Source organism: Pongo abelii, chromosome 17 (genome assembly GCF_028885655.2).
Source record: "Pongo abelii isolate AG06213 chromosome 17, NHGRI_mPonAbe1-v2.0_pri, whole genome shotgun sequence".
Lineage (NCBI taxonomy): Eukaryota > Metazoa > Chordata > Mammalia > Primates > Hominidae > Pongo > Pongo abelii.
Window position 1 is genome coordinate 45,340,112 of NC_072002.2, and position 27,110 is coordinate 45,367,221.

Sequence of the window (27,110 nt, forward strand, 5' to 3'; positions counted from 1 at the left end):
TTTTTTGTGGCACTTATTAATAGTACATCTCTGTGAACATATTATATCACTTCTGGGACTACATATTTTTGAGAGCAGAGGCCATATCTTACATATAGTAGATACCAAATAAATTTTAACACCGAACATTTACATAGAACTGTGTTCTAGCAATTTTTTTAAAGCAGATGAGGAAACTGAAGACTAGGGAGGTTCAGGTTACACAGATGGTTTGTGGTAGAGCCCAGATCTGAACCTTGCCTGTTGGGCCCCAAGGGACCCAAAGTTCAGGCTCTATCCCAGACCGCTCTGTTAGGTGGCATAGAGAATGCGATGCATTGTGCAAAGATTAACTTTGATTGCGTCTACTACAGGAGAAATAGGGAGCAGCTTAGCTTGCTAAAAAGTGAACACATTTAATTGGTTTAAACTTGCATTCATTATGTAAACTTTGCTTGAAATATTTCATTTGACAATTCTAGTAAATTAATACCTATTCGTAGTCTAGATAGTGCATAACAAATTACTGATGACAAATCCTAAGTGTGTTAAAGTAAAATTTTAAGACCAAAAGCACATGAATGCACTCAGTTATGATCATGTGAGATGATACAGTATTTTCTTTTTGCTTTCAATTTAATCATTTACTGTAAATATAACATGTTCAGTGAAAACTTTATTTATTAAAGCTAAGATGAAAAGGCTTTTCTTCACAGGCCTGTAAACTCCCCAAATCCTAAAGCCTGTGAGTTTTTCTTGCTCTGTATTTCATTTACATGAACTTTTCCCTCAATGTTATAAATTATAAGTGCTTGTGGTAAAATGAAAACATGGAAACACACAATGAATAAATATTTCATTTACCGAGGATTTATCACTCAATATCTTAGTGTATTACAGATAGTCTCATATTTATTTAAATGTGAGATTATAATAATTTGGAAACCTATCCTAGTTTTAAAATACTACTATATTTTATGTCTTTTCCCATTTAATTAAAGTGTTCAAAATAAAATGATTGCATGATATTCCATCATCATATCACAATAGTGATAGCTGCTGGTTATTGATATACTGATGAGCCAAGCAGTAAGCTAGGATCTTTATGTGAATTATACAATTTATTCCTAATTTGTCCTTATTTGATATGCTAGAAATGTAAGGTTTCTGTGATTTCCCAAGGTAACACAGCAAGAACAAAGCTGAGATTTGGATCCACGTCTTTCTGACTACGAAGTCTGTGTGTGATCATTGTTTCCATTGTCCTCAATTATGGTACATTGTATCACAGTAATGGATCATACATCATTTAATTACTTCCCTGTCATGGAACATTTAGTTTATTTTCAATTATTCATATATTTAATGCCACTGAGACAAACATCCTTGCATGTGAGTAGAATCTTTATACTATTCTCTTACTTCTTTTGGATAAATCCCTTTTACTTGATTTCGCTGGTAATTCTGCATCACATCTGTGTATATTGACACCCTCTGCTCCTTTCACCTCTGGCTTTCTGAGCCTCTCATTCCCTATCGGTTATCTCATGTCCTTGGTGCCTGGGAGTTTTCCAGTTGGCCCCGTTCCCAGGGAAACACTCCTTAAGCTGAAAAGTCTCGTCCCTACCCTCATCTCCCATCCCTGATTCACAGGCCACTCTGAAGCTCCTGGCCACCACAGTCAGTGAGCAGTACCTGTTACCCCACCTGACACAGGTCCCACACAACAGAACAGTGATGCCAAACAGTGGCTGCCTTCTGGACGGTCACTTGTTCCACCTGCTGTTGACCTTTCTAGTTCTATTTATCTCTGGAGATTTGGCAATTCTGATTTTTAAAAATATATGCAACTTACTTTGCATACATCTTTTTGACTAGCAGCATTTATGAGGCAAAACTTGTTAATTTTTATGAAATGTTTTCTGTGTGGCTTGGTTCTGCATTCCTACCTTAAGACTATTTCTCTAGTTCACATCCATGTAGAAAGCAGAAACCACAGGGAACAATGTACATTCTGAAATGCTAAATTTGCAGACATTGTGAAATTTTACTCATCAATGTGTTTCAACTCTTTGGTACATTTCTAGCATTTTGCTTAATATGTTTTATATGAAAAGGCAAACTTTAAATACTTAAGTTTCATAAACCACCAAATAATCAATAAACCCAGTTACTAAAATCCTAACAATGATTGTCAAACCTTAGAGTAAGAAAAAATGACCTACAAAATGTATTAAAAAGTGAAGGCTTCTGTACTTTTCCCCCACTAGCCTGTTACTCCTGCGACTCTGATTCATGAGGGATCTCTATTTTCAGCAACACCAGGGGTGATTCTGATGCTGATGGTCAGTGAAACACACTCTAAAAATTATACAAGCAAATATATCAACAACTTTGCCTTAATATTTGTTAACTGAAAAGCAGTGAGTGTTCTTCTCTGTCCTCTCCCTTGAATCCTGACAAAATAAGTAAACAGAAAAGATGTGGCTAGCAGAAACTCCACAATTCTAACCTCTCAGCTATGCCCAGATTTTCTGTAGGGATACAAAGGTACAGTCACAAAGGGAATAGAGAAGGAAACAAAACAGCCCTTGCCATTTCCCATGCACCAACTATCACTCCATATGGAGGCACATCAGTGAGTATCTCTTCTTTAATTTCACATATATCTAGAATTTAGGATATACCAAATGGCTTGAGGAGTAGAGTATGCTCCAAATCCATGACACAGTAAAATTCCTCTATAAAACAAGATTTAGGGTGTGTTTTTTTTTTAATAAGGTAAAAGTGCTCTGTTTACCTAACTATCTACTTCAAAGCTCTAGCTTCCTTTTTGTTGCCTGTTTTTTAGCATTATGCTCTTTTGTTTTACCTTAAGACTCTATATTGCATGTCTTATTTGAAATATCTAAAGTTTAAAATGCAGCCTCATAATGTATCTATTTGCTTAATTTAAAACATTTAAGCAAAAGTAATAGGTTCTGCTCCTTAGCTATCAATGGGGTAAAGAACACAACGACAGGTGGGGAGAGAAGAGCTTCTTGGAAGGAAGATCAGATCCTACTTCTCAAGATTTCAGTCCTCAAACCTAGAAAACCAGAACTGGTGAAGAGGAAATAATAAACGGAGTCATACAACTGATCCCCTCTCCCCAGAAAGCAAAACACATAGGTCTGTCCTACATGTCCTACATGAGAAGAGCAGGGCTGGGAACTACCTCTTAACATGTTATCTTCCAAGTAACGTTATCAGTTCACAGCACAATATAGGCATTGCCTCTGAGGCTCATTGCTACGCATTTCTTTCCCTATTCTCTACTTCTTGTGTGAAGATTTTCTTCTCTCAGGGCACACATGAGCACGGTGGTTTCCTGTTACAGAATGTTCTCCCAGCCTAACATGGAAAAAGCTCGTAGATGTATGCCACTTTCTTTGCTTTGTGGTTTCTCAAGATATTTTTTGAAGCAAGGCCTGACTTATAACATTTTATAAATAACTAATGGGAATTTTGGCAAACTCATAAGAACCATTTCTTGAATTTCTAAACATAAGTGGTTTTTAGTTGCTTTTCCTCAGGTGGTTAGAGAGTGGCCTTTTGGTTAAAAAAAAAATTCACTGCAGTGTTTGAACCTGGCAATGATGAAGTGACAGTCACAAATATAATTTTCACATTGGCTAAAAATTTTCAAGCTGAGAAAAAGAATTCTTTAGGCAATATGCAGTCTGATCTTAGTCAGGTACCTAACACACATGTGCATTTATTCATTCATCCATTTATTCATCACACACCAAATATATTCAGTGTCTACTGCTCTACATGTTAGGCATACAGTGGTCAAGAAGACAGATGAGAACCCTTGGGGGTTACATTTCAATATGGGGCAATTATTGGTGGCTACAAGTAGGTTTGTGCAATTATTGGTGGTAGGATTTCAGCTGGCCTGAACCACAATATTCAGACACTACCCCTTCTGTCTGCCCCTCTCACTATCCCAAGGGAGAAGGGATTCCAAAATCTCAACACTTCACTTTCCTGTATTAAGCTGTGAATGCAAATGATTGATGTTCTAGTCATTCAATGTCTTATGAGGAAAAACAATTCAGTGCAGAATCTAACATACATCATGTCTATAATGTAAAATTTATGCCACGGAAAACTAGTATGTGCTGAGAATAAAAAACCCAACTTTTATTCTTTCTTTTTTTTCCTTTATGACCTGGGCAATACAATTTGATGAATCAAAATTTGGCCAGGTGCAGTGGCTTATGCCTGTAATCCCAGCAGTTTGGGAGGCCAACTGCCGACAGATCACTTGAGGTCAGGAGTTCAAGACCAGCCTGGCCAACATGGTGAAACCCTGTCTCTGCTAAAAATACAAAAATTAACCAGGCGTGGTGGTAAGTGCCTGTAATCCCAGCTACTCAGGAGGCTGAGGCAGAAGAATTGCTTGAACCTGGGAGGCAGAGGTTGCAGTGACCCATGATCATGGCACTGCACTCCAGCCTAGGTGACAGAGCGAGATTCTGTCTCAAAAAAAAAAAAAAAAAAAAATTAATGGCCAGAGTTGTATAGGCATGCAATTGTGAACACCTTTCTTGGTCCTTAGTGTCCTACGTGAAAGAAAAGAAACACACACACACAAACCTATAGATGAAAACTTTACAGCAATGTGCTCTAGACACACAAATGTCTAGGCAATAGTATTTGTACTAGATCCTCAAAAAGTAATATTTTTACAAAGGAAGAGACAATGAGTAAAGACATTGTAAAAAGAGAACTAATCATGAGGAAGGCACAAATTGAAAAATGAAGGATACAAGGAGATTGGGGAAATTAGTACAGAAGGTCCCCAACTTAAGATGGCTTGATCTATGACATTTCAACTTTATGATGGTGTCAAAGAAATATGCATTCAGCGTGCTCCTACACTTATAAGACTACATCCCAATAAGCTTATTTTAAATTGAAGATATGGTAAATGGAAAATGCTGTTTTGATTTGTAATATTTTTCAATTTACCATGGGTTTATCAGGATGTAACCCCATCATAAGTCAAGGAGCATCTGTATTTAAAAGTGATTTTGTGTTTAGAATTTATCCTCTAAAACCCTATAGAAAGCTCTTAGGCAGAATGGCATGATCATATCTGCTCTTTGATGGCGCTTGAAAAGAGAGACGAGGGAAGAAATTGGAAGCACAAACACCATTGGAGCTGAGTGATGCTGAAGATTTAATCTGGGGTACTGGTGGGGGGGAATATCGATCAGGGATGAAGTGAAGAGTGAGAACAGCTGACATAGGGTACACCTCAACCTCATGAACACTTGGATTGGGAGTAGCAGAAGCAGAAGTTCACTCACTAGTGTCCTGAAGTTCTTTCACATCATCTGAAGCTTTTTAAAAACATGCATTATGCACTATGTGCCGGGCATCGTGTGATGTGTTTTACAGGCATTAGCCCACTCCTTACATCCACCATGTCTTGACTTGCATTCAAGTGTGTGGGTGGGGACAGTGGCTGATTCATCTTGCACTTTCTCATAGAAGCACAGTCCTTCTAGTCTCTGTTTTAAAAGGCCACATATGACTGCACTGGGAAGGCATCACATGACTACAGTACAAAGTATTTAATGAATGAAATTGTGTCTACAATTCTCAAAAGTTTGCCAGTTTTTGGCAAAAAATAGAGGATGCTATGCAAAGAAGAGAGAGGAATCAAGGATTCTCTGTTTCAAGCCTAAGTAAGTGGAAGAAGGTCACCATTGTGTAAGTAACTCAGGAGAACCTGATTTGATGTGGTAGTATGTGTTTGTCTTTTTGCATAATGAGTTTAAAGTGCTAGGTTAACAGGGGGCTCGCAGAAGAGCTGATATAAGAGCTGTAGGTTTATATGGATATCAGGTAACTTCTTAGGGCTTTAAGTATTTAAGGAGGTGGAAAACAAGATGATTCTAGGCACAAAGAAGGGAAAGCATTTTATTTTGGGGATGGTACTAAAGTGGCTGATCAGAGCAAAGTCAGTCGTCAAGACTTCAATCTGGAGTCCAGGAACGGAGATGGAGACAAAAGGGAAGCCTGTAGTCAAAGTCAGATTTGGCAAAACAGAATTGGGATCCAAGATAAAAACAGTCTTAAGATGGGAATAAAGAAAAAGTAATGATTACCAGCAGCCCCCAGACACACACTGCATGGAACAGATCTTGTTGCTTTCCATTTGCTGAAGAAGCACCAGCCATTTCTTCGGGAAACTCTTTATGATTTTGCCTCCTCGAGAATTTTACCTGCCTTTTCAGTTAAGCATCAAGATTTATCACACTGACTTCTGGCTAAGGATGAATAAGATGTAACTTGCTGAATACCATGAATGAGAGACCTGGAAGCTACTATGAGCCATGAAATTCCCAAAGGCCATCACTTGTGAAATACTGGTCGGGCTTCTGGAAAAGGTGAATAAGAGCATCATGGCAAGATGTCAGCAGTAAAGCAGAGTGGAGACTGAAGCTAAATTATTCCCAACTCAGGCGTTCTCTGCTCATAGAACAATAGCAGTGGCTAAGGTACATGATTGAGTGCTAACTCTATGCCAACTCTTTTCATGAGTTAACTCTGACAAAGTCCTGTCAAGTAGACTCCTCTACCCTCCTCAGTACAGGTCCTACAAGTAGGGAAACTAAGCACAGAAAGCTTAAGTGACTTCTCAAATCCCACAGCTAGTAAGGATAGAGCCAGAATTTGCATCAAGACACTCTTACTTGGAAGTCTTAGCACTTGGGGTTACTGTGACGACTGCCAAACAGCCATGACCTCCCAGGCAAGTGACTGCTAATGTCTAGCTGGACAGCTAGGGAAGAAGCCAAGGAAGGGATTGACAGGGAGAATCTAAAATACACATAATTTTCATAGGGTGTTAGAATTAGTGCCCATTTTAAGAAGTGGATGTTCTGCTTTTCATCCAATTTGAACCTAATAGTTTCACAGTGTTTCAAACTAGGCAATCCCATACGAATGCCTCAGCAATCTTTTCACTACGTATTCTGAAAAACTGAACATATAAGACCCAGTCATCAGGTGATCATTATGAAGAGACATGTTCTACAGTGAAAAGAAAAATCTTTTCAGTATCTTATTTTCTTAATTGACCTTTTGTTAACATGAAATGAGCTGTACATGTGACTTGTTTAAAATCATTTATTATTATCAGGAGTGCCTTTTAGGTGGACCACTCTGTATGACTCTCATGCTTCAAAACTATTTTTTATTCAAGTGACTTACAATGGCCCTAGGAAACAAGTTCCATTATTATCCCCCATTTTAAAATGATGAAAACGGACAAAGCAAAAGCAGGCAACTTAACCAATACCCCATGGCATCACAGTCTTTAGAATAGTCATATTATATAAATATGGCAATAACAATGCACTGAAAATGTCTCCAAAACAAACTCTACATTTTAAAAAATGTATAACAGGAATCTAAGGAAGGGGTCTTACTTCTCTAACTCAGGAAGTGCAAAATCTCTTAAACTTATATCAGACCTGTTATTAACACTCACACTAAGTTTTAAAAACTGCTTAATTTACTTTATCATGACTAGTAATATATAAGAATTTTGTATATACTTTATTAAAAATAACTTTGGAAAACTATTTTTGCCTGATCAGCAATAAAACTACTGATAAGCTGGTTATCAAATAATTACCCAATATTAATTTGGCAAATAATTGTTATAACCCAATCTTGTGAATTCAAGACAGGCACATTATAGATATCAAAAATATTAGAAACACATTTAAAATGTCCATATGTTTAGTATACATAGAAAATTCATTGACTAAAATAAGTCATGAAACATGGACCGGAACTTTGTGGGCTATTAAGTTTCATTTTGTTTTACTGTTTTAAAATTTAAATAGTTTGGCTCACTTCTACATTTGTTAAAATTGTAATCTTAAAATATTTTAAAAAAACTTTACAAACACATAGATATGACTAGCCATTTTATCTAAGTTATAAAATAGTTACCCCAGGGAGCTTTCAAGATCCCTGTATTTTAAAGCTTATTTCAAAAACCATCACTACTTTGCATTTTTAAACTGCATCCTTGCATTAAAGAACTGTAAATGTGTTGTCATACAGTAAATATCCACATCCCAATTCTAATTACACCATTCTTGTTGTTAACATAGAGCACTGCTTCTAATAAAAGCATGACATAGTTCTACAGTTTCAATGGCAAAATTAAAGGTTTTTTTTTTTGTTGAAGAGATAATGAAGCAATCACCAAGATATCTGAAACAACAAAGTTAACATTACAATGATTTCAAGAAAAACCAAGAATATATACACTTACATAAAACAAAAAAAAGGAATAATTCACTTTATGAGAGAAGAAAAGAGAGACAGATTTTTAAAATATTTGGATTCTTTAGCCCATATGCAAATCAAAAAAAAAAAAAACAGGAGAGAGAAACATAAAGAGACAGAAAGAGAGAGATGCTACTTGACATTTTAAAGACCAAAAACTTGCAGTAGTAAAAACACATTCTGAAAGTATTTTAAAACTTAAATTTCACTGGCAAAAGTAGGTAACAGAGGAGACACAGATTCAGTGCAGGATTTTATATACAATAAAACCTAAAACTAAACTCCACCAAAATGAAATTGTAATAATAGCCAATGCCTGGCTAGAAATCTCCCTTTGCACAATGAAAAGGTCACATTACAAGAATAAAATAGTAGCAAGAATGCAGTCTACACACTTTAGATGTTTAGGAAAACAACAGTTTCCAAGCACCACATGAACACTTAATTAAATGGAGATAATGTTAAAGCAAGGTCTCTACAATTTTCTATTAGGTTGTGCTTCAAATAGTCTATAATACGGACCTGAATTAATTACACTTTATTGCACTATATTGGCTGTTGTCATTACACCCAAATGCAACAAATAAGGTAGACTTTAATTTCTCTGTAGATCTCCTTGGATAGAAGATAAGTAATTTAAAAATGCATAAAAATTGAAAAATTTCTGTACTTGTTTATAGTGTCTCTCTGTAAATGTGCATTTGACCAAAGAGATTCCATCCAAATAATGAGAGAAAAACCCCCACAAATAACATCTTCTGCTTTAAAAAATTCTTGGTTTGTAATTTTTTTAAAAGTCATAAAGCCACTGGCTTTCATAGACTTATTAGAACACACTCATCTCTTCATGCATGCTTCTGCTAGTGTCCTAAATTTGGGCTCCAAATTATCCAAAAATTCAAGCCCATCTTCTTCTTGTCGTTCACTGCAACAACCTACAGACCCAGCCACCGATCCTCTTCCTTCATAGTTATATGTCAGGACATAGTCTTGGGCATGCTTGTGATTTTCATCTTGATTACACAGATACACTTTCTGCCAAGGGGAAAAACACAACGTTTTTATTATTATTATTTTAAACACCAAAACTTACTAACATAAAAGTAATTGCTTTGATTTACCTTTCATTGTTTAATTTTTAATCAGAGTGTGTCCTCTAATGGATTCCTACACATAAAAAATGCACATGATTGGTCTGTTTCATACATCACACTATAAATTCAGTATAGCATGTTTCTAAAAGTCACGCATGTGGCAGCAAGTATACAGGTGTTCATTTTACATAGTCATTACTTTCCCTTTCAAAATTTTAGCTGAAAGTGACATGCATCCATTAAACTGAAGACAAATTGATGTGGGCTCAGATCTTCCCAGATAGACATAGTGATGGTACGTGCTCGTCTTGCTGGTACCACATTTTTGGTTTCTAAGGTACAAGTTGTCAGATGGGAAATATTAGCACAAAGTCATGAGATAGTAATTTAAATCTCATCACACATTATTTAGTCATTCTTTCAATTAAAAAAATAGGAGGGAAAGTAAATAACCACTTAAATCTGAACATAACTCTATCAAAATTGAGGAAAAATAATAGCTTTCAATTAGTAGAATTAGTAGATTCATAATTAATTGAAAATTATAGTCAGAATCCAGTTAGTTATTTATAAAGTTTAAAGGAAATTAAAATAGATTTGTAGGCCACTTAGGAAAACTCACTTCACCAAGACGGGGCTGAGTAAAACTGTGCCACTCTGAGTAAGTGTATCTGCAGTTGTCCACCTCCGTGTGTCCTCCCCTGCAGGAGTCCAGGGTGTGATGGTGGCCAGCCCCCCGGCAGGATTCTGAGGTCTGGTGTCCTCCTTTCACCATTTCAATGGTCTCCTGACCTCCGTTTTTGATTCCTGATCCCACAGTGCCACAAACTCCCTGAGCAGAAGCGCCCACAGTTTGGGTTGTGAAGCCATTCGCAGAATACTGAAATGAAAACAATTTGCATTAGGGATAATACAGAGAGGAACACAAAATTATGAAAAAGAACAACATCAAGCGGATAATGCCATTTTTTTGTGTGTGTGCTAGAAGATAAGCTCTCTGAGAGCAGGAACTAAATCTATTTTGTCAATCCTGCGTACCCGACTATGGAAACCCCATAATTTAACGCAGTAGCCACACAAGCAAACTGTCAAGTGGTTGGTACCTGGAGATAAATTAGGAAGCTTGATGTATATTCCTTCGTTAAAAATCTCTTAGAATACCTGCCCATTGTGGTGGCTCATGCCTGTAATCCCAGCACTTTGGGAGGCCGAGGCAGGCAGATCACTTGAAATGAGGAATTCAAGACCAGCCTCGTCAACATGGTGGAACTCCGTCTCTACTAAAAATACAAAAATCAGCTGGGAATGGTAGTAGGCACCTGTAATCCCAGCTACTCGGGAGGCTAAGGCACAGGAATCGCTTGAACCTGGAAGACAGAGTTTGCAGTGAGCTGTGATTGTGCCACTGCACTCCAGCCTTGGAGACAGAGCCAGACCTTGTCTCAAAAAAAAAAAAAAAAAAAAAAAAAAGCCTCTTAGAATACTGTACAACTCTAATTCTTTAATCCTTCCTACATTTCACACCTCAACATAAACAGTTGTCTCACATATACTTACTGTGCTTAGTTTAAATTAATTCCCTTTTACCTGACTAAAACAGAAACAGAAGTAATGATCAATATTTCCATTTAGTATCTAATTCAGTTACACTTCAACTAAATCAAAAAGAATAAAACTATAATTGCCATAAAAATCTTAACTGCAACAATAAACCCTTGCCATCTAAATATATATGAATAAACTAGGCAGGGAAAATAACAAGAACACCAAAGCTTTGGCCACTAGTTATTTATGTTGCGTTTTTGGAAACTCTAATATTATTTAAATTTTATTTTTTCACTACCTTCCTGGATACTGTCATGCTTTTGTTTTCTAAATCTTTCTTGCCCTAGTCATCAATTATACTTCTTATAGGGTTTTTACTTGTTCCTTTTCCACATATTGAGCTAGAAAGCAAAGTTGGAGAAATGGCCACTTGCTAGCATTGCTATTTCATATATTTGGCCTCAGGCTGTTTCCTAACCCATATTAGAGCCAGAAAGAATCCATTAAAGTTCTTCCCACGATGATCAAGGCTTGTAGTGATTTTATTGTTGCCAGAAAATGTAAAATCATGTTGGTGAACCATGAATAATTAAAAGCAGCATTTTTACAGCACAAACAGCAGTTGAAATATACACAAAACACAAGGCTTAAAGTTGAAACCATGAATCATTTGAAGTAAAAACAACAATGACATACTAAAACATTTTTACTATTAAGCAACACACTATGGCCAAATTTAAATACCATATATCATCATGTAAATCAAAGTCATTTTAGTTGTTTCAGGGGACCCATGACATTCTACGGTAAATTGCCTGATACCAAAAGAACTTTTCTGAGAAAAGATCATTTTAGAAGGAATATGCATTATAAGCGAATTCATCCTTTGTATTTATTTGAAAAGCCAGACTACTTACCACTTTGTCATCTCCAGGAGCTTCTGTGTTTGATACAATTAGGTTCTGCTGGGCTAAATCATCAGGAATTACTTTTGGTTGTTTAGATGTCCCAGAAGCCCCACAGACCAGTGTAAACAGGATGCCTGGAGGAAGAAAGAAATATACTTGAGTTTATCATAAAATAATATGAAGTTATAAATGTACAATGGTTAATACACAGATAAATCATAAACTTATAAGTGTATATTAAAAGAAGACAGCTTTCCTGGATTGCTTGCATCAAAGCAGTATACAATAGAAAAGTTTAAATAGATATGCTATTTAAAAGTTTAAATAGCATATCTATTTAAACTTTTAAACAGATATGCTATAATTATGTTACATGTTCTGTTTCTACATTGAATTTTATGTCTATGATAACTAAGACACTGGAATTATACATAAATGCACTTAAAATATATAAATTAAATATATTTATATATTAAATACAAATACAGCTACATGCAAATGATCAGCTATAGGAAATAGCACTGACTCTTGGAATGTGTCTTGAAAGTTGCCAGGCATGGTGGCTCACACCTGTAATCCCAGCACTTTGAGAGGCCAAGGTGAGGGGATCACTTGAGGCCAGGAGTTAGAGACTGGCCTGGCCAACACAGTGAAATCCATCTCTACTAAAAGTAGAAAAAATTAGCTGGGCATTGTGGCGCACACCTGTAATCCCAGCTACTCGGGAGGCTGAGGCATGAGAATCACTGGAATCCAGAGGCAGAGGTTGCAGTGAGCAGAGATCACACCACTGCACTCCAGCCTGGGCTCTGTCTCAAAAAACAAAAGGTGTCTTGAAAGTTACTTTAAAGGGTATTATTTGAATTCAAGAAAGGACTTAAGACTTACAAAAGAGCAATGCTATGCCCAACAATATTGCAAGGATGGCCCACTTTCCAAGTTGTACTCCTCCACCACCAATCCTTGGATCTGCATGATGTGTGCAGTCATTTTCGGTAATGCAGTCACACAGTGTAACATCCAATGAAGTGACACTAGACATGCCAAGTCTATCTCTCACTGTTATAGGTACTACATATGAGCCAAATGGAGGGTCATTCTGATAGGAAAGACGTGCTGCTGTATCTGAAAATATAAATAAATAAAACCAAGCATTATACAATGTCACTGATTTCTTCTGAGCATAAATAACTCATTATCAGATAGTTATATTTTCCTAGAAACAGATATTCCTGATGGGATGGCATAGCTGCTAAAAGATTCTAAATGTGAATGGATAGAGTAGTTCTAATCTATACCCACTGCAAACATATTACATATAAAAGTTTGCCTATGCTGCCTCTTAAACAAAATCTTTTGGCTCTTGTAATAATATATTTTATTTGTGTGTAAACAAATCCTTCCTATCATAACTAATAGACTTGTTAATAGATTAGTTTTTACCATACCTTGAAAATATTTAATTAAACCAGTGAGTGTACATTTTCTTTTACACACGCTTCATCGAAGTAATAGTCTGAAATTCTGGATGTTTTCCTTTACTTCATTTTCAAAAATTGTGCCAAATAAACATCAATACTTGTGACTTACTGTCAGAGACTAATTCTGACAACTTAAAACACCCCTGACAGTGACTACATTAGCAGGTCATGAGTCACACAGCTGGAGCTGCATCTCCTGGTCCTAAAGGACGAAGGGACCAACTGCACATGTCTTAGTTTTGATGTAGTTTTCTTAGATAAAGGCTAGAAAATATCTGGAACCGAAAGCCCATACAGATTCTTTTATGGCTTTTATGGTGCATAAGCATGATGATAGGGTTTTTATGCTCATGTGTGAGACGCACCTCTCTCAAGCCTTATTACGACATCAGTATATTACCTGTATGACATGAATTTAGAAGAAGAAAAAAAACAATAAAAAACTAAAAAAAAATTTAGAAGCCAATACAATCTTGGTTTTGGAGACTAGATACACTACTACTCTAAATGCAGATACTAGGTCCCATAGAATAATCCTTCTCCCACATAACTACCCAGCATGACATTCTCATTTTCTGCATAGTATTTCAAGCTCTAAATACAAATTTGAATGCTTGGGTAAAAAACACGTTGAATTAAGTCCATTTTAAGAGAAGCCATGGTTAACCTGTTAAGTCTATTTTGTAAGAAATTATAATGAGACTAGCAAAACCAAAACTTATAATTCCTAATGTGTCATGGAGTATTACATGCATTATCTCATTTACTCCCTCAAATAATCCCATTTTAGTAAACTGATGCTCAAAGACAATAAACAGCATGGTCAGATTTACGTAACTAACAAACAGTGAAGAACCAGTGTTTGACACTAAGCTTAACTGACTTCAAAGCCTCTTTAGGGTATATTCTTCTTAAAACTTGGGTGTTTCCCAAGCTTATAAGCGATTACCCAGACAAGTACATCTTTAAAATAACAAAGATTTTGACAAACATACAGCTGCCAAAGTTTTATTTTGCTAAGTAAGACTATTGGGAAAAAAAATGTTCACTTTCTGTCAACACTATTTAAAAACGAATATCACGACACCAAATAAGTAGAAAAGAAAAAAATCTAAGAATAAAATTAATTCTTCCTCCCAACCCCAAAATAAACTGATAACCCCCCGATACACACACACACACACACACACACACACAACAGAATATTGTTTAGAAAGCTGAAAATCTTGTTAGTTCACAGAGCAGGATCCAAGACATAGTAGCTTAGCTTATTTCTATAAGTCTTCATTTTTCTTTCCTCATCCTGTTCTCCCTTTATGTTCCCTCATAGCCTTTCTTTTCTAATTTGTCATAACAGGAAATTGAGGGATATTCACTGAAAGCATGGGGCTGAAAAACATTCAAGGGCATTTGAAAAGCAAGCCCCATTCAGTGGTTCTAGAGTCATGAAAGCTGGTAGACCATGACACCACGGTCCAAAGGCAGTGTGAGCAGGAGATGGGGAACATGCTGAAGAGTTAAGGGCCAACTAGGGAGTGAGGCAGTGGTGATAATGTAGACAGGTTGCCTTCATTTTTGCCATACTTATCACTGTAGATCCTTCTGGGCTAAAGACAAAAGTACAGATGGGGAACCAAGTTAGGGAGGAATCCCAAGGAGAATACAATAGACACGAAATAGTCAGAAGCCAATACAGTGGCAGAGAGGAGAGATAATGTGGTGGACACTGTGGTGTACATTGGACCCCTTTTCAATGAAGGACTTACATCCCAGCTGCTTGGGAGGCCATCAGCACCTTCCGTGATTGTGCCTTGTTGCCATGGGCAGCCCACATATACTGACGGAGCAATAAGAGAGAATAGGGGATCGATTCAGGACCATTCTGAAGGCCCATTTAGATCAGACTCCCCCTGGGGTTCACTGAGGTTGTCATTTGGCTTGTGCTGCAGCTTGACTTCTCTTTTTGCCCAATCCTACTTCTCCTACTTTCAAAGCTACTGATCCCAAGCAAATTCCTTAGTCATCATTCTGCTTGAGATGCCCTGTCTCAGGGTCTGCTTTCTGGAGAGCCAACCAGTAACAAATGAGGACTCCCTTATGACCTAGGAAACTATAAGAAATCTATGCCAGTAGGAGGTACAGTTAGGAAATGACTGCATTAGACCAAGTCTAAGAAAGACAGAGAGAGAGAGAGAAAGAGAGAGAGAGAGAGAGTGTGTGTGTGTGTGTGTGTGTGTGTGTGTATTTGGAGTAGGAGTGAGAATTCACAACACACCTAAGGGAATCTCGGCATAGGATTAGAGACACACTAGAGAGACCTACTCCCAACACACAAAAACTGAGAAACTTTCATTGGTGGTTCCCACATGGTAAATTTTCTCCTATTTCATACAAAAAAAAAAAGTATTGTAGACATCCTGATATTGAAAAGGACAAAGCAATTTTCAAAAATATATACCATTAATTTCTTTCAGTCTCCACATTCTCTGTACTTCTGAAGTAGAACTCTCCAGACTAAAGTCAAAGGGTGGGCCATGGATAGGCTCATCAGGATCAACCGCAACAATCTCCGCAGATGACATGGTGGGTTTGCAGATGATCACTGTCTTTTTAGGTATGAATGGGCCGTTATCATTCACATCTTGAAGTATAATGCCCAGTGTCCCCGTACATGTTCTCCCTTCTAGAAAAATGAAAATAAAAATACTTTTTCTATGTTTTGAGTTTTCACCACAAAATTATGCACTGAACACATTGAAAAATATTTATTAAGCACCTATAATGTAGAACTTACAATGACAAGCAGTCACAAGCTATGTCCTCAGGGAATGTTAAAAAAAAAAATAATATTACTTTCATATGGGTTGTACAAACAATGACCGCTATTAAGATGTGTTTATTCATTCGCTAAATTATTACTGCATTTTATCAGAGGCAAGTTTTGGCTGATTTGTGAGAAGAGGAAGGAAGAGAGTATGAATGAGGACACTTCTGGTATATTTAAAAGCACAAAGAAATTCAAGGAAATGGAAACGCACGTTATACACACCCATGATCTGGAGACAATGACAGGGAAGGTAGACAGGTGGAAGCTGACAAGGAAGCAGGGGCTAAGGGTCTTTGAGAGCCAGACTAGGGAGCTTAGAGTTTGTTGGATAAATAGGTAGCACTTAGGTTTTGGAGCAAAGAAATTGAAGTTATATATTTGAAAGATTGTAACAAAAATAGTACATGGGAATATTCAAAGGCAGAAGACTCCAGGAGTAGAAAATTACTTGAAAACTGAAATAATCACTGTGGGTTGTAGCCTAAGTAATTCATCTATCTGTACATTCAATAGAAACTTACAGGATAGGCGGGGCGCGGTGGCTCAAGCCTGTAATCCCAGCACTTTGGGAAGCCGAAGCGGGCAGATCACCTGCAGTCGGGAGTTCGAGACCAGCCTGACCAACATGGAGAAACCCCATCTCTACTAAAAATACAAAATTAGCCAGGTGTGGTGGCACACGCCTATAATCTCAGCTACTCAGGAGGCTGAGGCAGGAGAATCGCTTGAACCCGGGAGGTGGAGGTTGCAGTGAGCGGAGATCACACCATTGCACTCCAGCCTGGGCAACAAAAGTGAAACTCCGTCTCAAAACAAAAAAAAAGAAAGAAAAGAAAAGAAAGAGAGAAACTTACAGGATAACTACTTGATATAAAGCACTGCACTGGAAAATCTGGGGGATTCAAAGATGAAACAGCCATGGACCCATGCCACAGATGAGTAATGCAGTTGTGATGTCTGAAGCTGAACACAAACCAAGGAGTTATGTCTCTAAATCATTCATTCCTTCTGTTTAAAAAGAAGGCTTTTGACATTACAGTTGGAAAAGAGAATTAAAAAACCCTGTGCCACCCACTGCCTGGAGCTGTGTCTTATATGAAGCTGCCAAGCTCAGGAAGCTCGGAGATCCAAGCACAGCCCTGAAGTCACAACCTCAGCCAGAGCACCTGCAGCATAGCGACTAGACTCATGATAGAGCCAGCGTCATCATGGGTCAGGAGCACTAGGCCACCAAGTTCAGAACTGGTTCTAAACCGTGGGCCACAGAGAAAGAGCAGGTGAAGGCAACTACAAGACTAGTAGTTAATATGGGCAAAGTGGGAGAGAGAGAAAAAACAAAAACGGAAAGCAAAGCAAACACCTCTAATTTAATATAAGCCTGCAAACTAAAATTCCCAAATAATCAAGATTAACACTAAGAAAGAAAAGCAACAAAAGCACCAGCCAAAAGATTAATTCATTCTATCCAAGACGTCTCTGAAACAGGTATGTTTAGAATCTTCAAAGACATAAAGAGGGGTAACCAATTAAACAAGTGAAATTACAGCTCAAATTCCAGTAGAAAATAAACAGCAAATTTCACCTACCAGGGATTCTAGAAAAGGGAATAGACAGAATGGCAGAGAAGCAATATTTAAAGAGATTAATAGCTGAGAATACTCCAGAATTAAAGAAAAACATGGCTCTTCAGATTGAAAGTGTTTTCTGACTGCAGAACTAGACAAATATAAATAAATCCACGGCATACACATTGTACTAACACTGTAGAACTCAACTTAGGGTACTATAAAAGCTACCTAAATATATTACCTACAAAAGGACAATCACTAATTGACAGAACAAGAAGCATCAGCAAGAAGAGATACCAGAAGATAATGGGTTAATAGCTGCACAGTGCCATGGGAAAGAAGCTGTTGACTCAGAATTTTAAACCAAGTCAAAGTATCACTTAAGTATGAGGCCAATATTAAAATATTTTTCAGAACAACGAAACTGAGAGAGTTTAAAATTCGCATTCCACAATTGAAAAAAATGTAGTAAAGGACGTACTTCAGCAAGAAGAAAAAAGAACTAGGAGAGAAAACAATGAGAAGCAGGAAACAACGCAACTACCTTCCATTTTTGGACAACGTCGAAAAAGAGTATTTACATTAGAAAAAGGAAGCAGGTAGATAATATATATTTCATCTATCTGGCATATGTTTCTACTTATTAGAGCAGAATAATTTCTATCCCTCAACTTCTCCTGTTCTCATGCTATGTGGTGCTACCTTGCTGTCTCTGAAAATTGGGACTGCTCCTTGTCAGAACATTTCTTTCCCTTGGAGTCCACACACACAATTGAGAGTACATGCCTTACCTATTGAATCTGGTTAATTGTGCTGTCTTTAAAAATTGAACTCTATAGTGCTTGCTCTTCTACAACTGGGATAAATCCTTCAATTTCCTTCCAGTAGATGTTTACAGTTGCTCACTGATTAAACTCCAATCTTTTTTTGCACATTGTGATTAATACTGATATAGAAGAACATTTAAGACCTCAGATATCTAATCCACTGTGTTTCATAGCTGTTTTTCATCTGTTGATGAGTTACATACTGTTTTTTTCATTGGAATGTCAGCATAAAATGCTCATCTTCTAGTAGTAATACAATTCTATATGGGCAAAGGCTAACTCCAAATATGAAGTCACATGAGGTGCACTATCCATGGTTTCACGCTTTATGTGCATGACACTCTTCACTCAAATGTTTTAAAATAGTTGCAAGTAATCCCATTCTAACAGCTGGAATAATACAATAGAAACATTAATCTCAAGCTCAACTAGATAAAGGTGATTCCTGGGTAAAGCTGCCAACAGAATTTAGATTAAGAAGTTAAGAAGAAAAGATAAATTGAATGTAAAGCTTAAGAAATAGATATGTTTAGGAGAGGGGAAGGCAGTTAAGACCAGAAAGCATGCAGCAATGTGTGGGCAAGTTTAGACACAGAAGCCTTGAGAGAGAGTTTTAAAAAGCAGGAAGTGAGCACCAGCCCAAGACAGCAGTATCCATGAGGAGAGGTTTCCATCAGGGAGTGGCAGGGAGAACCCAAATGAAATTAGCCAGTATAGATTTTAGAAAAAGGTTTTTCAAAAAATGACACACTTTTGTATGATCTCAGTTCATTCAATTCACAAAGTAAAAAGATGTGGAATTACTGATTCACAGTTCTCTCACAGAGAGTAACACGACTCCCACCCTCTTCAAAAGAAATGAATGGGAACGGCCTCATTACACATTTATTCTATATCACAATGATGATAAGCAGTGCCCCATCTCAATTCCATAACAAATATTTTATCTCTCAATCATTTAAACTCCTCTGCAACAGACGAGAATGTAGAATAAAATTATAGGCAAAATTTCTAATTTCAGACAGCAATTTTTATCTCAACTGTCAATAAACTATTTCCCAAGTGCCGTTAAAAAAATAATGGATTTGAGTTTCATGTTATTTTTTTTTTCTTTTCATTTGTCTTTGACCAACAAGTATTTCTTGGCAAAAAGACATGAGAATCTCAGGCCTTAAAGGACAGTCTTTAATTAGTGAAAGACAAATCAATAATGATTACAACTTTAGCAATTTAACAAACTGAGTCATTTCTCATTAATTTACAGAAAACTGGAATACGTAAATCATCTTCCAAAATCACTTCTAAATTCTAATTTTGCAAGTTATAGTATAATAATTTGTTTGTTATAGTTAGCATTTTATTTTACAAAGACACAAAGTTCAAATTCATGTTATAGAAATTATGTTTTATGCACCAAACGCATCTCATAATCATCATACTCATATTTCTCTCAATTTTATAGAATGCACAGAACATAATTTTACATTTTATATGATTATATGAATTCATAATGTCTGTCTAATTTTATAATATACTATTTATTTACCATGATCATAAATATACCATGATTTATTTTTATATAATGTCTTTAATCAGAATTCTAACCCCCAAGTATATTGTTAGCTTCTTGTAAAAAGTTAGAGCTGTTTTCCAGTACTGCACTATGTAAATATGTTCTCCCTGTAATGAACTTTCCTACAAAGTGAACACTTTAAGTGAAATAAGTAGATAAATTGAAACAAGTCTTTGTTTTGTTTTGTTTTGTTTTTGTTTTTGTTTTTGTTTTGAGACAGAGTCTCACTCTGTCGCCCAGGCTAGAGTGCAGTGGCGTGATCTCGGCTCACTGCAACCTCCACCTCCTGGGTTCAAGCAATTCTCCTGCCTCAGCCTCCCGAGTAGCTGGGATTACAAGTGCATGCCACTACACCCAGCTAATTTTTAATATTTTTGGTAGAGATGGGATTTCACCATGTTGGCAGGGATTTCACCACGTTGGCCAGGCTGGTCTCGAACTCATGACCTCAAGTGATCCTCCAGCCTTGGCCTCCCAAAGCACTGGGATTACAGGCGTGAGCCACCACACCCAGCTGAAACAAGTTTTACTAAAATAATTTTCTCAATTTTTTATAATTTTAACTTTAATAAATTACGGTCTCAAGTGTTTCTATGAGTAAATTATTTTATAATTACATCTAAAACTGAGAAGGCTATTAGAAAGCAGACATGAGTTAACAAATTATAGTAAACTTCTTACTTTATATTATCATTGAGAGATACGAAAACAGAGTGCATGTACCCAGCTTTAAAATGTATACTGTTGGCTTAAACACTGAAGATGTATGTAGCCAAGGAAGTATGTAGCTGGCTTAAAGACAAATTCTTACCTTGGTCTGATGCAAGGACTGTAATATTATATATGCCATTTTTTATGGTCTCTGCCTCTCTATCCAGGCTTCTGAAAACTTTGATTGATCCTGTATTTTCATCAACGGTGACCCACCCTGTTGGATCAGTTAATTTCTTATACCTGTTGGTAATGATGAATTAAAATGATAAAATTTATCATATGCTAAATTATAATGATGTAACAAAATAAGCTATAAATTTTAAAACTGAAATAGAATGGTAAGTACCTTATGCCACTGCTACTTCTTGCTTCTGGGTCATATGCTTTATATCCATTGCTTGTTGTTCCCACTTCTGCATTTTCTTTCATGCGAACAGTCTGTATTGGAGGGTTACACTCAGGGCCCTCATCCAGATCTTTTACATTAACAGTAACTGTTGCTGTGCTCATGGCTGATCTCGAACTAGCCTCTCTGGAAAATGGAGCTTCATTAACTACACCAATTTGCAGGATCACCTGTTGCTTTTCTTCATAATTCAAAGGCTACGAAAGCAAATGTATTGAAAAATCAGATGAACTCATTTAATATTTGGCAATGCTAACGAGTATATATAATGTTAAATTTGGAAATATGTAAGTGCCGTGTTGGGAATAACCACTAGATTATGAAACATATATCCAGTGATATGGTTTGGCTCTGTGTCCCCACCCACATCTCATGTCGAATTGTAATTCCCAGTGTTGGGGGAGGGACCTGATGGAAGGTGATTGGATCATGGGGGCGGATTTCCCCACTGCTGTTCTCATGATAGTGAGTGAGTTCTCACAAGATCTGGTTGTTCAAAAGTGTGTAGCACATCCCCCTTTGCTCTGTCTCTCCTGTTGCCATGTGAAGATGTGTTTGCTTCCCCTTTGCCTTCCGCCATGATTGTAAGTTTCCTGAGGCCTACCTAGTCATGCCTCCTATACAACCTGTGGAACTGTGAGTCAGTTAAACCTCTTTTGTTTATAAACTATCCAGTCTCAGGTAGTTCTTTATAACATGTGAGAACAGACTAATACACCCAGAAACCCAGTGGTGGTGGAGAAAGAGGAGTTCTCCCACTGATTTAGTACTTGGGTAAAGCTGGCAAAAAAAAAGGACAGAAAATTGTTCTTCAACTGCAAATTTAAGGTAAGTAGTAGTATAACAGGTATTGATGAAGATTTCAGAGAGTATTTAATGAGGGTTCTTGGATGTTAATACATGAGATACTCCTTTAGGGGATTCATACTATAAACAATAGTTATTTACTACACCATAAATTTTAGGACAGCTTGTCTTGCCCTCCTAAGATGAATAAAATTATTTGTACCTGGTATGAGGAAGAGAAAAAAAAACGGTAAATTTTTAAAAAATGCTTTTAAGAGGAGCGAGACAAGAAAATACAAAGCTTATGGGCATCATATTTTCTTTTTTTATGTGTGTCTTCCATTCCAGTTCCTGTCTTAAGACAGGAACACATTTAATAAAAGGTTTTATTTTATCTTGCCTGATATGTAGTTGTAATGAGAATTAGTGAAACCATGTCCTAGAAGACAGAAATCTTTTCAGGTCTTGGACTTCACACAGATAAATTTCCTTCTGAGAATACCAAGGATTAGGGGAGGGGTTAGGTGAAGAAAGAGACAAGATTTAAAGGAAATTTCTTTGCTATTTTAAAATAGAGAAAATAATATAAAAACAGCAGCTGATTTTCATCATTGTAAGGAAAATGGATTCAACATTTTTTAATCCATGCTCCTTGTGAATATATACAAAAAGAAAACGGCATAGACCCACCGTAAAACCACGTTCTAGTTAAAGATGCAGCAGAAATAAGTCTATAAATTTGTCCAAGGCTAAAGGAGCTCAGATTGCTTTATGCACTAACTCTGGCTGCTGAAATAGTATTAGAAAGAAGTTTTAGAAGTGTTTGCATCGTTGAATCATTGAGGATTTTCATTCTGAACCTGGATGCTAAGGATGTAATATATACTCAATATGATGAACAAACCTATGAATAACCTCTCCATGGGGCTGACCAAGAGTAACTCTTGATTTGGGAAATTCAGTAAGTAAGTAAAGGCTCCTTGACCACAAACACAGAAAAACTAGGCTAGGAAAAGTCCGGCACTGTCCCGGGGTATCAAAGCTCTGCTAGTTTTTGAACCGTTTAAAGATATTGGTTACAAAATAGATATTGTATTATATGGACTTTTTAAAAAAAAATCATACCTGAACAAAAGATTATCAAAAACTAATATATTCTTTCCATTGTATATGAAGAACAGAGCATTTGCATTTACTTATATATCTGTTGTATTCCTACATTTATCAGAATTCCTTTCTTTCCATTAAATTCTAGCATGCTATTCTATATTATAAACTACAAATAATGTTCTAATTTATTCTTACCTTAACTACACAAAGAACTCCTTCATTGGTTTTGGCATCTGTTACAATTTTAAAATTTCCATTTTCATTGCCCTTTAAAATGGTATAATTAGCTCTCCAATTAGCAGTATTCACTAAGTCCTTATCCTCAACAGTAACTCGTAAGATTTCCACATCAACTGTATTTTCTTCCACTGATGTCACATACTAAAATAATAAAAGCAAACAAAAAATTTCATTAGTAACCCTCACAAAAATAGAACACCATGTGAAGTAAATCCTACTCTTCTCATTTCCAAAGTACTATGTTTACATGATTTTAAACCCTAGCACTATACAACTTTTAATGTCATTGGGGCACTTCATTTGAAATCAGGAGGGGTGGGTGGGGATGTGCATTTTTTTCTTTTCCTTTTTTTTTTTTTTTTGAGATGGAGCCTCACTGTGTCGCCCAGGCTGGAGTGCAATGGCCCAATCTTGGCTCACTGCAACCTCTGCCTTCCAGGTTCAGGCGATTCTCCTGCCTCAGCTTCCTGAGTAGCTGGGATTACAGGTGCCTGTCACCATGCCCGGCTAATTTTTGTATTTTCTGTAGAGACAGGATTTCACCATATTGGCCAGGGTGGTCTCAAACTCCTGACCTCAGGTGATCCGCCCGCCTCGGCCTCCCAAAGTGCTGAGATTACAGGCGTGAGCCACTGCGCCAGGCCAGAGATGTGCATATTAAACAATTAAAACTGGTCTATTCATTTTTCCTTAATTAATATCATACACTTACAGAAGTACGAGTAAATGTTGGCAAGTGGTCATTTACATCATCAATATTAATGATACAAGTTGAAGTTGTCTGTAGACCAAAATACTGACCATCCATGTCTTGTACTTTTATTTTCAACTGGTACTTGTCAATTAACTGAAAGCAAAAAAAGAATTTAATTATTGGGTGAAAGCACCAACATTATAATTGAAATCTTACTTTACACTCCATAATTTTTTTGCACTAAGAATTTAAGAAGTACATTATTACATTTCACAGCATTCATGTATTAGAAGAATTTTCTCTCACTAGTAATTTTTCTTTTCTTTTCTTTTTTTTTTCTGAGACGAAGTCTCGCTCTGTTGCCCAGGCTGGAGTGCAGTGGTGCGATCTTGGCTCACTGCAACCTCTGCCTCCTGGGTTCAAGCGAGGCAGGAGAATCACACTAGGAATTTTTAATCAATTTATGAAAATTGAATAGTTTCTCAAATTTATAGTGCTATTAACTTACAGAATATAGAATCAATTGGTTTTGTCTTTATTCAAGAAGAGCTATTTGCCACAAGTGCATTTAAAATTGCCTGGTAATTAATCAAAACCTTTATCTCCTAGCCAAAGTACATTCTTATGTTCAAAAAAATAGACAGCAATGACTCTTATAATAGTCTTTTAACAAAACAATAAAATGAAATTTCTTCCTGCAAAAAATATAGATTTTAAGGGTTTATGTTACGTTTAAGAGATCATTTAAATTGATATGAAGATAAAGGTCTGGGGCTATGTAGGTTTTTTTCTTTCTGTGGAAAATAGAATCTGGCTCTTAAGGCTTTCAATTTATCAGATATTGTTGAAAACTCATCACTACCTTAAAAAAAATTTTTAAACATCTGAAGCATTTAAATATTTTAAAGTGTTTCTCCTTATAACTTTCATTTATCGTAAGTGATTGAGATATGGGAGGATTAAAAACAATACAGTAATAATGTTTTCTGGACTGAGCATTAGGAGACTTGGGTTCTAGTTCCAACTCCAAAAATAAGAGACTATCTTGGGCAATTGGAAAATTCACTTTGTCTAGGTTCCTTCTTCTATAAGATGGTCATGCTTACCTTTCCTACCTAATTGATCTCTTTTCATAAGACAAAATAGTATGTTAAAATCTATCCTCATCTTCTGCCTAGAATGTTCACCCTTCTCTTACAAAGATTCTTCCCTTAATTCCATCACCTCTGAAACTTTCTTTTCCTTAGGCATTATCTAAAATAAAACTAAAGTTTCTCTTGATCTTCCTGCTTTTAACACACATAATTTTCCAGATTTACTCCTCCCTCATAACCAATCACATGTGCAGACTTGAAAAATAATGGCCTTATTTCAACTGAAAAATTTTAAAACATCATGCTACTGTACTTTCAAGAAGGAATACATATTTTGTTTGTAGTGAGCTAAAATTTATTGGAAATAATTAACTGGCTAATGAAACAAGGAAATGAAGTTTGATACCCTAAGTATTAACTTATGCTATCTTCAGATGGAAGAGAAATTCTGATGTTTAAAGGGACTAAAAGGTTGTAGGCAACTGAAGAAAACCAGAATCCTGAGGTCAAAAAGTTACTAGAGAGCACCACTGGGTAAACTCCTTCATTGGACAAGTGTTTTCAACTGATTATTTCAGAAGAATCTATTCAAAGAAAAGCACTTCTATGATTGTTTGATTTGGGAGCTGAACAAGCTGTTGAGTTTTTCCTTTTTTTTTTTTTTTTCCATAGAATGCTATTTTCACATAGACATCTATGGCTATGCAGACTATAGTTTTATGAAGGTATTTTGTAAAACATAAAGTTAATCTGTCACTTCAGGGAAAACAACTATTTGTTGCCAATGACAAACTGGAGATTTCAAACAAAAATGAGAAGCTTGGAAAACCTTTATCAACCAATGTGGTATCAATGGAAGTAAAGAGGTGATCTTTTTGGTATTATTTAATGCAATGTGTCAATATTTGGAAGCTCTGCATTACTTGGTGAACCAATATTTTCCAAATGACCAACACACAATATAGAATGATATATTGGTAAAATGGTCACTCACAGTGTAAGATAGAGCAATGGATTTTAATGTAATAAAGTACAAAAGGTCATTGGTGAGGCTTCAGAGTCCACATTACCAAAAACATTTAGGAAACTAGCTACTCCTTGTCAAGTTTTCACGTAGTATCAAGGAATAATATCCACAGTGATCTGTAATGATCATCAAAATACTACTCTCTTTTCTAACTTTATATCATGTCAGATTGCCTTTATATATGCTTCAGCTAAAACTACATATTGTAACAGACTAAATGCAGAAGGAGATATGAGAATCCACCTGTCTTAAGCAAAATATTAAAAACATTTGGAAAAATGCATAACAATGTCACTCTTCCCACTAAACTGTACTGTTTTGGAAAATGTACTTATTCTGTAAGTACAAAAAGAAGAAAAAGTATAACAATTTTTACTGTTATTTTATAAGAATTTTAACTGTTAACATGTAATTAATTTATTATTTTTAATATTTAAATTAATATATAATTTAAGCTTTCCTTAGTTTTAAACATTAACAAGGTAACGTAGATAAATACAACCTAGATAAATAAAAGATCTTTGGGATTTTCAACAATATTTAACATTGTTAACAATATTCAACAATATTTAACAATATGTAACAATGTCAAGCATTGGTCTTGAGACCAAAGCTTTTGAGAACCACTACCCTAATCCATGAGGGATAGAGGAAGGAAGAGAAAATTAATCTGAAGATTTAAGATTTAAGAATCAAATAAAGTACCTGATAAACATCTACTACTATATTTTAAGATTAAGGATTATAAATATAGGAAATAAGGACACAGAAATTGCTATAAGAATTTAGATGAATAATGCTTCATGGAGGAGGTAATAGGTGAATAACTAAGTGAATGAATTACTAAGCTAGGGTATTGCAGTAGAAAGAGAC

The 27,110-nt window shown here is 36.2% G+C and overlaps 1 protein-coding gene and 1 pseudogene across 2 annotated transcripts in view; one reads left to right on the forward strand and one right to left on the reverse strand.

Moving 5' to 3' along the window:
* Positions 1-27,110, reverse strand: part of DSC2 (desmocollin 2) — a 43,598-nt gene continuing 16,488 nt past the window's right edge. The window contains exons 8-17 of one of the 2 annotated variants that reach the window (XM_024236168.3): positions 24,135-24,269; positions 23,378-23,563; positions 21,227-21,483; positions 20,978-21,120; positions 15,830-16,054; positions 12,779-13,015; positions 11,900-12,024; positions 10,060-10,317; positions 9,465-9,510; positions 9,291-9,378 (exon numbers count right to left, since the gene is read on the reverse strand). In XM_024236168.3, coding sequence (XP_024091936.2) covers positions 9,475-9,510; positions 10,060-10,317; positions 11,900-12,024; positions 12,779-13,015; positions 15,830-16,054; positions 20,978-21,120; positions 21,227-21,483; positions 23,378-23,563; positions 24,135-24,269 — 1,602 coding nt within the window. In that variant the 3' untranslated portion in view covers positions 9,291-9,378; positions 9,465-9,474. Of the gene's footprint in view, positions 9,379-9,464; positions 9,511-10,059; positions 10,318-11,899; positions 12,025-12,778; positions 13,016-15,829; positions 16,055-20,977; positions 21,121-21,226; positions 21,484-23,377; positions 23,564-24,134; positions 24,270-27,110 lie in introns of both variants that reach the window. The other variant, XM_024236167.2, reaches the window with a different exon arrangement.
* LOC112130010 (small nucleolar RNA U13) lies at positions 13,669-13,781 on the forward strand (annotated as a pseudogene).